The 14,451-nt window shown below is 42.6% G+C and overlaps 1 protein-coding gene across 4 annotated transcripts in view; it reads left to right on the top strand.

The window, feature by feature from the left end:
* HDLBP (high density lipoprotein binding protein) overlaps nucleotides 1-14,451 on the top strand; it is a 68,744-nt gene that overhangs the window by 31,491 nt on the left and 22,802 nt on the right. For all 4 annotated transcript variants that reach the window (XM_081954343.1, XM_081954346.1, XM_081954344.1 and 1 more), the window contains exons 4-12: nucleotides 386-537; nucleotides 1,089-1,304; nucleotides 8,259-8,465; nucleotides 10,027-10,242; nucleotides 10,815-11,021; nucleotides 11,502-11,609; nucleotides 12,369-12,473; nucleotides 12,907-12,985; nucleotides 13,332-13,471. In XM_081954343.1, the coding sequence (XP_081810469.1) occupies nucleotides 386-537; nucleotides 1,089-1,304; nucleotides 8,259-8,465; nucleotides 10,027-10,242; nucleotides 10,815-11,021; nucleotides 11,502-11,609; nucleotides 12,369-12,473; nucleotides 12,907-12,985; nucleotides 13,332-13,471 (1,430 nt within the window). The remainder of the gene's footprint in view (nucleotides 1-385; nucleotides 538-1,088; nucleotides 1,305-8,258; nucleotides 8,466-10,026; nucleotides 10,243-10,814; nucleotides 11,022-11,501; nucleotides 11,610-12,368; nucleotides 12,474-12,906; nucleotides 12,986-13,331; nucleotides 13,472-14,451) is intronic.

The raw sequence follows: 14,451 nt of genomic DNA, 5'->3' as shown, positions 1-14,451 counted from the left end.
AATAAGCCCAAGGCCATATTTCGTGGGTCAAAAAAATATAAGACCCTGTCGTATTTCCGGGGAAACACGGTAAGATACTGTCAGCCTACAATAAGTGTTAGTTATAGGTATAAGATTTATCTTGATGGGATAAACTCTAGTTATCTGTAAAACATGTTGTCCTTATCTCCTGATAGACATAAATTATTATTGATGGATTAGTAAATAGAAAACCACTTGATTTCAATTTGGTGTTTCTCAGTAATAAATTTTTATTTTCCAAATTTTTAACTAACAAATTAAGAATATTGTATGTTAACAGTCAGATGGTGGAAGAAGAAATAATATAGACTGTTGACCATTGTCTATAAAATCATTCTTTGTTTCCTTGCTTTTGCCACTGTAGTTACAGCTTTAAATGCTGAAGAAGAGAATGATCCTCCAACATACAAAGATGCCTTCCCCCCTCTCCCTGAGAAAGCTTGTTTGGAGCCAGCCCAGGAACCTGCTGGTGCCTGGAGTAAAATCCGACCAATCAAGGCTTCTGTTATCACTCAGGTCAGTACAAAGAACGTTTTCTCCCTTTCAATGTCAAACCCAGTTCAGGCATTTAGAAAAATGTCCTTCAGGATGCTTTTAGTCACCTATCTCATTGTGGGAGAGAAAATGTAAACAGAAGAACTGTTTGAGTATGCCTAAGGCCTTTCCCTGAAATATGCCAGCAGATAAATGTCATGCAGTTCTGGAGAATTCTGTAATTATATAGTGAGGCATCTTGATCCCTTTAAGTAAATAACATGTTCTCTTAAATTAGATGCTACAACATTACTCCTATGCTAATGTATTAAAATGTATAGAAAAGCTAGCCTTATAAAATAACTTAAACTGAAAATGTAAATGTAATTTTTGGGTGGGATGGAATAGGTTCCTGTATATATGCAGCATTTTTTCCCCAGAAATTCAGTCCTGTAAATATAAATGAATTCAACAGAATTTGCTGTTTAAGATTCTAACAAAAATATTTGTTACAGACCTGGCTGCAAATTGAGATAGGAAGCCTGTCCTTTTAGAAATTTCAAATTGAAAAAACATTTGTTTCACATGAGCAGGTATTCCATGTGCCACTAGAAGAGAGGAAGTACAAGGATATGAACCAGTTTGGGGAAGGAGAGCAAGCCAAAATCTGCTTAGACATCATGCAGAAGACAGGAGCTCACCTGGAGCTATCTCTTGCAAAAGATCAGGGATTATCAATAATGGTCTCTGGCAAGCTTGAAGCAGTGATGAAGGCTCGGAAGGAAATTGTAGCTCGGCTTCAGACCCAGGTGAGTGATTTGATTCTCCCTATGATGTTATATTGCAATGGAGATTTAAAGGCATGGTGCCCATTGAGCCAATATTTTATGAACCAATTCATATAGTACTATAGAGCAGGGGTCCCCAATCCCCAGGCTGTGGACTGGTACCTGTTTGTGGCCTGTTAGGAACCAGGTCCTGCAAACAAGGAAATTTCATCTGTGCATGCACAAAATCTAGGTAGCATGTGATCCATGGAAAAACTGTTTTCCACAAGACAATTTGAGTCCCTGTGACCAAAAGGTTGAGGACCACTAGTATAGAGTTCTTGATGCTTTCTGGGCTTAATTATTTTCTTGGAGACGTCGTATGAAATATCTGCAAGAAAACAGCCAAGCTCAGAGAGCATCAAGAATTCCACAGTTTAACCTTGAGCTACAAATATTCTCTTTTATTGGTTTCATATGAACTGCATCTTAAGAGCCCAAAAGGAAGGCTTAAAGATTTTCCATAAAATAAGGTTCAAATATTTCTTCATTCCATAGCTTTATTTTTGGCCATATTCTTTACCAGGAGCCACCACAGCAAGTGATGGGTTTTGAAAGCATGAATTTAGTGATAGTTATTGAAGAATAGTTGGCTTTTTTAGGATATTCTGTATAGTTTAAGTTTTTAGAGTAAAAGCTGATCTTTTGAGGGGTGCCAACTTTTCCCCTCTGAAAATCGGTGCTCTGATAGAAAAAAAAAGAATGCAATGTGTCTTTTTTGTTAAAGTTGACAAAATGTACTGCTTTTGTTAAAATTTAGAAGAAAAAGATTTCAACAGTAGCCAGAGCTATCTGTATGCATTATTCTTTCTTCTCTTGGAAACTGAAAGGTGGATCAGATTCTCTGTATTGCTTTGAGAAAGGTATTGCTTCTATTATAGGTGCCATTATAGAATACAGAATATATATTCTCCTAGGCGCTGCTTGCAGTGTCCAAGCATGGGTTAACTTCAGCTTGCTGCCCAAGGACTGAGTTTAAATCTTTAGTGTAGCCACGCCTCCAGCTCCCTTTGGAGGTCAGTTTGAAAAACTCAGTCATCCTAAAAGGATATAGTTGAGATTTCCAGTCCTTGGATAGCAAGCTGAATTTCTCCCAATTAGTTTAGTGTAGCCTTTTTTAATTTCTTCCACAGTTGTAGCCTTAGATCTAGGTTTTTTGTTTTTCCCCATTGCAAGAGGTTCATTCATCTAAATAGCCTTCCTCACGCACCGACCAGGCTGCTGGAGCGTTTCCAGCCCCCCCCCCTCACGCTTCCATGCGGTTCTGGCAGCACCAGGAGGTTCGTCAGCGGCTGCTGGCGAGCTTAGGGGCCAGGTAGGGAAGTCAAGTGCCCCTGCGAGCCGTCGGAAGGCCCCTCTTAGCTCCGGAGGCTCTACTGAGCACTCCGGATCACCGACGGCAGCCCCATGTCGCTCCAAACTTGCGGCAGCCATTTTGGAAGAAAAAAAAAGTGCACGCTTTAAATCCAAGCCATTTTTTTCTCCTTTCCTGTGCTGCAGCCTGGTCACTTAGCAGATCGCCGCTGGGAGGGATGTTGGTCAAGTGGCCTTGCTCTGGGTCTCCAAGCAGGCCTCCCCCTCCCCTGAAGACCTTGATTGACGGCTACAGGGATTTTGGCTTTCCTGGCCACTCCCTGTCCTGATATTACCAGTGCGGATATGCAAGCTTCGCTTAACACCACCAAATTCTCAGCTAGAGCCCTTGCCTCCAATGTCACCTCGCGTCGCCTGCTGTGGCTTCGTCACTGGCGGGTGGACATGAAGGCAAAGTGGAAGCTTGCTTCCGCTCCCTTCAAGGGAGGCAAGCTTTTTTGGGGAGGCCTTAGATTCTGTTTTAATTGAGTCCAAGGATAAGCGCAAGGTGTTGCCGGCTGTTACCAAAAAGCTGGACTGGAAAGGGCAGCTGTTTTTTCGTAGGCAGCCCTTTCGTAATGCAGACGCCCCTTCTACCTCTGGGGGATACCCTAGGCCTTACACCCAGTTGCAGGACCACTCCCACGAGAGGTCCTTGTTCAGGGACAAGAATAGGCAGCAGGGGAACCGCAGGGCTTTCCGAGGGGGGTATTCCAACCGCTCCTTTCGGTGGGCTAAGTGACCGCCACCGGTCCCCTCCCATCGGGGGTCATCTACAGTTGTATGCCGACCAGTGGGAGGAGACAACGACAGACGCTTGGGTTTGGAACATGGTTTGGTACGGTCTGACCCTAGAGTTCCTTTCGATGCCCCTGCAGACCTTCGTCCGCTGTCCCATTCCCAAATAGCCCCTCATACGCCAGCTGATGCAGGTGGAGATCAGACATCTGCTGGAGATAACGGCCATCGAGCAGGTACCTCTGGGTCAGGAAGGCAGGGGTTTTTACTCGATCCTCTTCCTGGTCCTCAAATCATCGCGGTGGGGGTGTGTGAGAGCAATACTGGATCTCAAGCTCAACATCCACCTAGCGTGCAGGCACTTAAGGATGCAATCGCTCCAGACCATCTTGAGTTGCATCAGGCAGGGTGATCACATGACATCAATCGACTTGAAGGAGGCGTACCTGCACGTCCCCATTCACCCAGCGCATCGCCAGTTCTTGAGGTTCCAGTTTGCAGACCATTATTACCAGTACAGGGCCCTTCCCTTCGGCCTCTCATTTGCCCCAAGGACATTCACAAAGCTCCTGGCCGCAGTCGCAGCAAATCTCGGATCCCAATCTGTACGACTCGTCTGCTACCTGGACAACATACTCCTACTGTCGTCATCCATCCCACAAGCGCCTCGAGACCTCAATCTCACCATTGGCACCCTCGAACTGCACGGCTTTTCCGTCAACCGAGAGAAAAGTCACCTGACTCCAACCTCCAGAATTCAACATCTGGGAAGGGTGATCGACTCCAACATTTGCAAAGTCTTCCTCACACAGCAACAAGCGGACAGCATAACCTCCCTTGCACGCGCATCAGAACGTCAAGGTCAGCCTCCATTGTGAATCTATCCCAACTTCTGGGAAAGCTGGTCACGTGCATTGCGGTAGTTCCCTGGGCTCAAATGCATGCACGGAAGCTCCAGTGGTTCTTGCTTCCGATTCAACGTCGCAAGGCCAGCAATTCCAAGAGGATTGTGAACGTCCCTCCGAGAGTCATCACATCGCTCAGGTGGTGGCAGTTGCCGGCTCTGCAGAGGGGCTTCCTCTTCAAGGATCCTCGCCCACAATATAAATTGGCTGGAGCTCAGGGCGGCCAGGCTGGCACTTCGCCACTTTCCCCAGCATGTCGAGGGCGTACACGTACTAATACTGATGGACAATATTGCCACCAAGGCGTACATAAACCATCAAGCCGGCACTCGATCGAAGGCCCTGATGTTGGAGGCAGAGGCTCTCGGGCATTGGACCGAACGCTACCTCGGGTCACTGTAGGCAGATCACATCTCGGGGGAGGAGAACATAACTGCAGGTTAGCTGAGCAGATTGACGATCATGAACTCGGAATGGCGACTTCATCTGTCTCTTTTTCACCAACTGTCTGAGAGATTCGGCCTTCCAGTAATAGATCTGTTCGCCAGTCTGTTGAACACGCTGTTCCCCCGGTTCTTTTCGCGATTCCAGAGCCCTGGAGCGGAAGGGGCAGACGCCCTTTGATGCCGCTGGCCTCCAGATCTCCTTTACGCCTTCCTGCCTCTCAACCTCATTCCCCAGGTGATCAAGAAGATCCTACTGGAAGGTGCCGAGGTGCTGCTGATCTCACCCCATTGGCCGAGACAATCCTGGTTCGCCGACCTTGTCGAACTGTCAAGTGACCAAATATTGGCGCATTCCTCAGGAGCAGATCTCCCTCAGCCAGGGGGCCATTCAGCACCTGGACCCTCAATGGCTCCAGTTGGCCATTTGGCACTTGAGGGGGACCTCCTGAGGCAAGACAATTTCTCAGACAAGGTCATCCGCACCATCCAGGCATCCAGACATCCCTCCACGGTGGAAGGGACGCGACCTGGTCTGCCTTTTCATCCTGGTGCCTATCGCATCAAATTATCGCCACTGCAGCAGCTATTCCACAAATTCTTGACTTCCTTCAGGATGGATTGGACAAAGGTCTTGCCCCTAACACCCTGTGGAGGAAGACAGCTGCTTTGGCCACCATCTTGTCCAGAGACGACTCTACACCACTCAGCAGACACCCCAGGGTTCGCAGTTTCCTGAAGGGAGCTACCAACTTACGTCCCTCGACGGTCCACCGGTACCCGACTTGGGACTTGGCAGTTGTTCTGCAGACATTGACCTCTGCTCCATTTGAACCACTTCGTTCCATCACCTTACGCCACTTATCATTTAAGACTGCCTTTCTAATTGCAATCACTTCGGTTCGCAGAATCTCTGAATTGGCAGCCCTGTTGGTCAGGGAGGACCTCCACGTTGTGCATCTGGATAGGGTCATTCTTCGTCTTGACCCTTCCTTTCTCCCAAAAGTTAACACCTTGTTTCACAGTTCGCAGGAGGTGATTTCTCCCGGATTTTTGCCCGCATCCCAGGGAGTGAGTTTGGCACAAGCTGGATGTAAGACGGGCAATACACATATACAGGAAAAGTACAGCCTCCTTCCGCAAGTCCGAATCCTTCTTTGTTTCCTTCCAGCCCGCTTCGATGGGCAGGAAGGTTTCCTCCTCAACTATTGGACGTTGGCTGCGCGCCTGCATAAAACTGGCCTACAAACATCAGGCCCGGCCGGTTCCTCCTCACATCACCGCCCATTCCACAAGAAGCGCCGTGACCTCAGCTGCATGGGCAACACAGGCGCCCATCGAGGAAATATGCAGGGCAGGTACTTGGACCTTGCCGTCCCCATTTATTCGTAACTACAAATTGGACTGCTTTGCAGCTGCAGAGGCCTCCTTTGGGAGGAGAGTCCTGCAGCGGGTCATGGCAGCTCCAGACCAACGAGATTCCTCTGCTTCCCACCCTGGGACTATATAGCTTGGATATGTCCCATGCTTGGACACTCCAAGCAGCGCCTGGGAGAATAGCCATTGGCTTACCTGAATGGTCGTTTTCTAGGCCCTGCGGGAGTGTCCAACTCCACCCTGGGGTAATCTGGCGGAGGCGAGTCACCTCTCCTGACTACATAGTTCACCTTCTTACAACATCTTTCTGGACTCCATAACATCATTTTTCAAACTGACCTCCAAAGGGAGCTGGAGGCGTGGCTACACTAACGATTTAAACTCAGTTCTTGGGCAGCAAGCTGAAGTTAACCCATGCTTAGACACTCCCGCAGCGCCTAGAGAATGACCATTCAAATAAGCCAACGGTCATTATCTGCTTGTTAGAGATTTTATCCTAAAATATTGCCAAAGTTGGGGGAGAATATACTTTGAAACATTTACATTTGTTATGTGTTACCAAATTATCTTGTTTAATTATTCATAGTGGTAGTTGTAAGTATTTAGGGTTTTTTCTGGTGGTTTAGAAAAGATTAAACATGGAAGTAGTCATCATAGAGATTGAAAAATTCAAGAATGATATGAAAAAGGAAATTCCTTCATGTCCTTCCCTTAGAATCCTTGAAGTCTCCTAGTGAGAGATAAATTCAGATGAAAAAAAATGTACACAGAATACATAAATAACTTCCTCCTACAAATTACAATCGTGGGGCTATCTGATTCCATGAGAACCTCACCCCCTGTCTATATTAACAACTGCTAACCCCATATCTTGGAATTACTTTTGGAATGTTATATTATTTTTATAATTTTAAAACTTTTAAATCTTAATTCTGATTTTAATTTTAATGTGAATTGTTTATATATTGATTATATTGTACAGAATCCCTGTCTGAAGGAGATGATGGGTTAAGAAATGAGTCACGAAAATAAGATTTTTGGTTAAATGAAAATTCCATATGCAAATATATTAAATCTTGCAATTTTCAGTATCATTGTAACGTTGAATGGTAATTTTAAAAAACTGTTGTAAGTTGAGGATTATCTGTATTGGATGGGCAAATTCACCTTAGAGATAAGAGTCTCAATTGTACCAGGGACCCAAGCCATAAAAGATATTATAGATAATAGCTAGTAACCAGCACTTTGATTGTACCTGAAAACACTTGGTTAGCTAGTGAAGTGACCAAATAAGTGCTATTCCTCCACAGGTCTGACTTTCATTTGTCTTATTCATAATAATTAGCAATAAAGTTTATGTTGGAATTTATCACTTTGGGTAGAAGACAGACGATGTATGTATGGATGGATGGATGGATGGATGGATGGATGGATGGATAGAGACAGATAGGCAGCTGGTAGGCAAGCAAGCAGACATCAATGTTGTGTTAGAAATAGTGTTATGAATACATTTGAGTATTGTATTTTTCGGACTACAAGACGCACTGGAGTATAAGACGCACCAAGTTTTCGAAAAGGAAAACAAAATAATTTTTGCTGCACTCTGTAGGCCTCCCAAGCCCTCTGCACGCCCCGTTTTTGACAAAACCGGGATGCACATGGCGGGATTTCGGGAGGCCAAAAATGGCTGTATTCGGTGTATAAGATGCACTGACATTTCCACCCTCTTTTAGGCGGGGAAAAAGTGTGTCTTATACTCCGATAAGTACAGTAAGTCAGTGACAAAATATATACAGTACCTGAGAGGGCAGGGCAGGATTTTGATTTATTCTAAAGTGGGGGAAATAATGCAAAATGCAGGTTCCCTCCTAGTTACTTGAAGCGTCTCCATTTTGTTTCTGGGCAATATATGAGCAAACCCTATTTCCCTTATGTTTGTTTATAGTGGTGAAATTTGACAAATACTCTTTTCCAGTGCTAATCTATAATATTGAAAGAGACATTTCCTCCTATCTTACCACATTTAAAAGAAAAATTCTATACCGAATTGGTTGGTGAAATGCATCTGTATTGTTGAATTAAATGTGTGGTTTCATTTTAGTGAATGCTCTTTTTTATAGGCTTCAGCAACAGTTGCCATTCCCAAAGAACATCATCGCTTTGTCATCGGAAAAAATGGAGAGAAGTTACAGGACCTTGAGCTCAAAACTGCCACAAAAATTCAGATCCCCCGCCCAGATGACCCCAGCAACCAGATCAAGATCACTGGCACCAAGGAAGGGATTGAGAAAGCTCGACACGAGATCCTTTTGATTTCTGCTGAGCAGGTAAACTATATTTTTAGTTCTGTAATTGCTGAAGGAATTCTAAAAACACTAGCTCAAATAATCCTTTTTATAAGGGAACATTCCTTAGGCCGTGCTGGAATTCATCCAGACTTATGTTGAGCAGTTAATTGTTTGAAAAGTACTTCCGAAATTTCATTGTTTTAGGAAGATACTGTTTGTCACAAGAGTATTGCCATTTTAATGTTTGTGACAGTTTATAATCCTTTGACTATCTAAAATCAAATTCTGTTAAAATTCATTAAAATTATTTCTGATATGCCTACTGGGGATTAAATATTTAGATGATTTACATACAAAGTATATAATAAGCTGTAATATAATATTTCTCTTAGAAGGGAAAACAATATAAAAAGTCATTCTGAAAATATGGCCATTTGCCCTCTTCATATATTGATGACTGCTGCAGTTTCCTATCGTAGTTACAATTCTCCTTTGCCCCAGATTTTTCTAATGATAGTTATTTTTTATGAATGCATTTACAATGTTTTCATGATGATGATCACATCCATAATTTCAATCGCCACAAATATCACGATGTGGCAAGCAATGTTGTTAATGAAGTATCATGCAGGAAGTTCTCAACTTAAGACCATGATAGAATCTGCCCATCACAATCATAAAATGGGTTACCCATATTGACCTGATTTAAGAACATTTTTGTGGCAGCTCTTAAGCGATTGCCATGGTAATAAAGCAGCCATCGTGGTCATAAAGCATACCACTGGTTCACTATGGGCCGGTTTAGCCAAAAGCCAGAAATAAATTCTGGTTTTCAGAAAAACCAGAATGTAAACCACAGTCACCTCATGGTGGGATGCAGCAAACAGACGTAAATATGAGCCAGATACCGAGTACCCTGCATGTGATCATGTGATCACAGGGGTAGGCCAGCTGTCGAAACTTTGGAACAAGGTCATTAGTACATCCAGGGAGGTCTTGCAACCATTGCTAAGTAAGCCGAGGACTATTTAGTTTATTAGATTTTTATCTGGCCTTTATTACTTTATAGGTAACTGAAGGCAGTGAACATAAATAAGTACTCCTCCTTTCTCCTATTTTCCCCACAATAATCCTGTGAGGTGAGCTGGGCTGAGAGAGAGTGCTGGGAGAAGAGCTCATAGACCTCTGGTTTCTAGGCCAACACCTTAACATTATACCAAACTGGCTCTCAGTCTAAGTTGCTACATAATCACAAAATATTTGGTTTATATGGATTGTTAAACTTGATCATGTATTAAATTATATTAAATCATATGATTTTATTGCACCATTGTCACCTCGATTTTATTCTATTTTTTCTTTGTTCTTAATTCATTTTGTCTTAAACATTATATCTCTAGCAATTCTGACAAGTTTAGCAAGGTTGCTCATACAACAACCAACAGTCATTTCTAGAACAGATACTTTCTGATAAAGTGAAATAAAGTTTCAAAATGAGGATCTACTATAGTAGGAGACACATGGAGAAGCCTCACATTCTTTTCTTGTAGTACTGTAGTGTGTATTGTATATATGTATAAAATGTTATTTTATTTCCCAGGATAAACGTGCAGTAGAGAGGCTTGAGCTGGAGAAAGTATACCATCCTTTTATTGCTGGTCCTTTTAACAAGCTAGTCAGTGAAATCATGCAGGAGACTGGGACGCGCATAAATATCCCACCACCCAGCGTCAACAGAACTGAGATAGTCTTCACTGGAGAGAAGGAGCAGCTGGCCCAAGCAGTAGCTCGTGTTAAAAAGATCTATGAGGAGAAGGTACGATCTTTCATGGGGTCTGCATAAAGCTGTATCTTTCATTTTAATTAACTTCAAACACTCATATTACAAGTGAGAACATGGGGCTATTTCTTTCCCCCGCTACAATATTTGGTACACTGATACACAAGAAATAGTGCAAAGATCATGATAGTGGTGTTGCATAGTGGATAGCTGTTGCATCAGGATTGGAGAAATAAGTGACTGAGGGAGATGTGATGAACTATAGCTTGGGGTTTGACTTCCATTCAAAATGGCCAATGCAACCACCAAAAATAAGCTCTCTAAAGTACATGCAAAAAGAGAGTCCAAGACTTTTTGGTCTGCCTGTTCTGACATGATTGATCACAAACCTGCAGCTCTAGCAAATACAATGCAGTTCCAGCGTCAAATAGGCCATGACTTCCTGTGGCTTTTCATTTGTAAAGCATATATAAATCAAAGGCTTGTAGGGTGCCTGCCCTTTTTGGAGCCTATTTGGGCAAATTTTTCTCTGTTCTTTAATCTGTAGCTCCCTTAATTCATTGCCTTTTCAAGTAACTTGTCATTTCCTGGCTGATACTTTCCCACAGAAAAAGAAGACTACCACCATTGCTGTGGAGGTAAAGAAGTCCCAGCATAAGTATGTCATCGGCCCCAAAGGGAACTCCCTGCAGGAGATCTTGGAGAAAACTGGAGTCTCGGTTGAAATCCCTCCCACTGATAGCAGCTCAGAGACTGTGATACTGCGCGGCGAACCTGAAAAGCTTGGACAGGCATTGACTGAAGTTTATGCCAAGGTATCGAGAGTGCCACTCAGCAAGGCCTTTCTTTTATGGACAACTGATTAACACTTGACTAATTAGACTTTTATAAAAAAATAAATGTCTAACCTGTAAGTGTTCAGAATACAAATAATGTGCTCAGCAATAAGATTTCTCCAAGCCCTATACAAAATATGGGATAATAGTTGAAATCAATCGTGTGATCAGTTGCCTGTGATTTATGTAGCAGACTATTTTGCCTCTGAAGATGTCAGCCACATGTCAGGAAATGTTTTCTCTAGACCATAGTCAGTAAACCCTGAAGCCTAACACTGGCCAGTTGTGTGATAATTTTATTATTGTGATTATGAAGGCTGGAGCACAATGTTTAGAGTGAATTTCAGAAGTCAAGGTTATTGGATTGGAAAAGAAATTCTCGATATCAGTATCAGTTGGTCTAAATATGTAGTGCTTATGGAATGATAAATTTCTTCATACCAGCTATGTCTTTTATAGGCGAACAGTTTCACAGTCTCCTCTGTCTCAGCCCCCTCTTGGCTTCATCGTTTCATCATTGGCAAGAAGGGGCAAAACTTGGCCAAAATCACACAACAAATGCCAAAGGTATGAGTTCATAAATGTGGATTCTTACATTAACATTGAATTTGAGAAATCGTTGGAAGGAGTAGTTTAAGAGGTGTACATACATATGTTTTGTACAACTGATGCCAAATGTGTTGATAAAATACTTGACAAAATGTTCACCCCCAAGAGAATAGAGAAAAATGAGGTAAACTGCAAAGTTTTGGAAAATATTTCTTTAGGACAACTTGTCTGGTGTGAGCAGTAGAGAGAATAAACAGCAGGACTTGTTGACAGCAAGACTGAAAATGAGAAAATAGATTTATTTTGTTGCATCTTCCCATTTTAATAAGGATAGAAACACTTAGGTATTTAAAAAATCAAAGCACTTCATCTGGACCAAATTGAAGTTAATAAAATAGCAGTTAAAACAAGCTATTTTCATTGAAAAATTGGAATTTTTTAGCCAATACTTATATTGCAATTAGGGAGAGAATTCCACAGGGTGTCAGCACTAGGAAAATTCTATTCCAGATGGTTTCTCATTTCTTCTTTAAAAACATGGGTATGTAAATGGGGTCTTAATGCTTTAATTTTTGGTAATTGCTTAATTTCATTTTTCAGTTGGTGTCTACATAATATTTTGTCTGTGAGGCTATTTGAGTTGCCATCTTTAAAAATGACAACAGAGACTTTTAGATGTTTCTGGTTGCAGATTAGGAGAAACAAAAAGCACAGATTTGTTTGCTATTAATTGAATTGTCTTTCATTCTGATGCTGAATTGTGTCTATTTTTAAAAGGTTCATATAGAATTCACTGAAGGGGAAGATAGAATAACTCTGGAAGGACCCACAGAAGATGTGAACATGGCTCAAGACCAGATTGAGATCATGGTCAAGGATCTGGTGAGTTGAGAAGCCATAACATCTAGGTTTAGCAAGTGGAAAATAGTAAAACCTATCAATACATCTTGAAAACAATTATTCCTCTTAGAATAAAAATGTTATTTTGAATATTGTAGCAAAGTAAGATCACTCTGTGCAGTGGGATTTTCAACTAGTGGTATACGTGCTTATGTCTGCAGTCCTGGAGACAAAAAGTAACTGTTAAGCTTTTCAGAGCATGGCCGAAAGGAAAGTAAAAAGGGCTGTATGAGAACAAGTTCTGAATAAGCAAAGTAGCTCAAAAGATATAGTATGTACTAATGCTTGAATTAATTTAGCTGAACATGTGGATTTAATAATGATTACTTAACTATATAGGTTGATATTGCTACCATGTTTTTTTTTAGTAGAGACTTACAATATCCATAATTTTGGTTAAATTCTGCTTTTGCAGATTAATCGGATGGATTATGCAGAAATCAACATAGATCACAAATTCCACAGACACCTCATTGGAAAGAGCGGAGCTAATAGTGAGTTAAATGTTATTTAGGCCTCTAGAAGTGAACTGTCCTAGATAATTGATTATATATTTGGCAACTGTAACGAGGAAAAAGGTATTTTAGAAACATCTTTCTTCCCTCTTGCATTTCTGTTATTTTCTTCTGTTACACAGTACTTTTTCAATAGTCTTTAAAAACCTTTACATTTATTAAACATTAAACTTCAAATTCTGCTTTTCTAGCTTATTCTCTATGAATATATATTACCTTAGAACAGTAGTAACCCTTAAACATCCCTTGTTGTAAAACCCAGAAATCTTGGGTGTAGCATTTTTGCAATACAAAGTGGTGCTACTAACTTTTGTTTAATTTGCAGTCAACAGAATTAAGGATCAGTATAAAGTATCTGTGCGGATCCCTCCAGACAATGAGAAAAGCAATCTCATCAGAATAGAAGGAGACCCTCAGGGAGTTCAAGAGGCCAAGAGAGAGCTGTTGGACCTTGCATCACGTATGGTGAGAAGGAAGAGAAAGTTCATTATTATTGAGGATCTTTGTTAGTCTTTAGTACACATGATGATGCAGCATGCTTAACTAGGTCAGATGAACCCCTAGCAGCTTTGTTCACATAGCAAGCTACCTGATCTTCGTTAACTTTGATTTGGTTTTGGGTGGAAGGATTAATGTTTTGGTTATTTTGGGATTTATTGTAGTATTGGTACTCAAAAGTGGATAAATTCAGAGGGCAAAAGTGCATTGTGTGATCACAGCCATACATTTGGTACCTGAATAATAAAAAGGTGTTATGAAAGTGTCCATTGTCTAAACAAGGTATGGTAAAGTCTCAGTTTAACTGTTCAGCGGGAGGGATTGTCTATTAAATCATGGTTCCCTTACCGTGTTTCCCCGAAATTACAACATATCCTAATAATAAGACCATGCCATATTTTTCCTGTGGGCAAAAATATACGCCCTCCCCCAATAATAAGCCCCCTGGACAACCCCCCCCCTCCAGCCAGGCAGAGCACCACTCACCAACCTAGCGATATTCCGAAGACGCAAAGCCACAGGAGCTGGGGGGAGAGGGGTCAAAGGCACTCACATTGCGTGATGCCTTTGGTATACCGCTAGTTTGGTGGGTGGCGCTGTGCCCAGCTGGAGCGGGGGGTTGCCAGGCAGCTGCTCTCACAAGTAGCCACCCGGCAATGCCCCTTTCCAGCCGGACAGAGCGCCACTCACCGTCCCAGTAATATCCCAAAGGCGCTAAGCCGCATGGCGCTCTGCCCGGCTGGAAAGAGAGGTTGCGTGAGCACTTGTTTTGCCTCCAGGTCGCGTGCCTCCCAGCCTCACCATGCCCAGCTCTCCCTGTAGAGCTGGGCCAGGGCGCTGCCGCAGCCCCGGTGCCATGCTCCGAGCATAACCGGCTTCCAAACTCCGGAGATCCGCTGCCGAGTCTTCCGGCAGCGGCCGCTCTGGGATTATTCTCTATGGTTATG

The sequence above is a fragment of the Natrix helvetica genome (assembly GCF_964273705.1).
Source record: "Natrix helvetica genome assembly, chromosome: 5".
NCBI lineage: Eukaryota > Metazoa > Chordata > Lepidosauria > Squamata > Natricidae > Natrix > Natrix helvetica.
The sequence above is the reverse complement of the archived record's forward strand: the minus strand, read 5'-3'. Positions and strand labels throughout refer to the sequence as shown.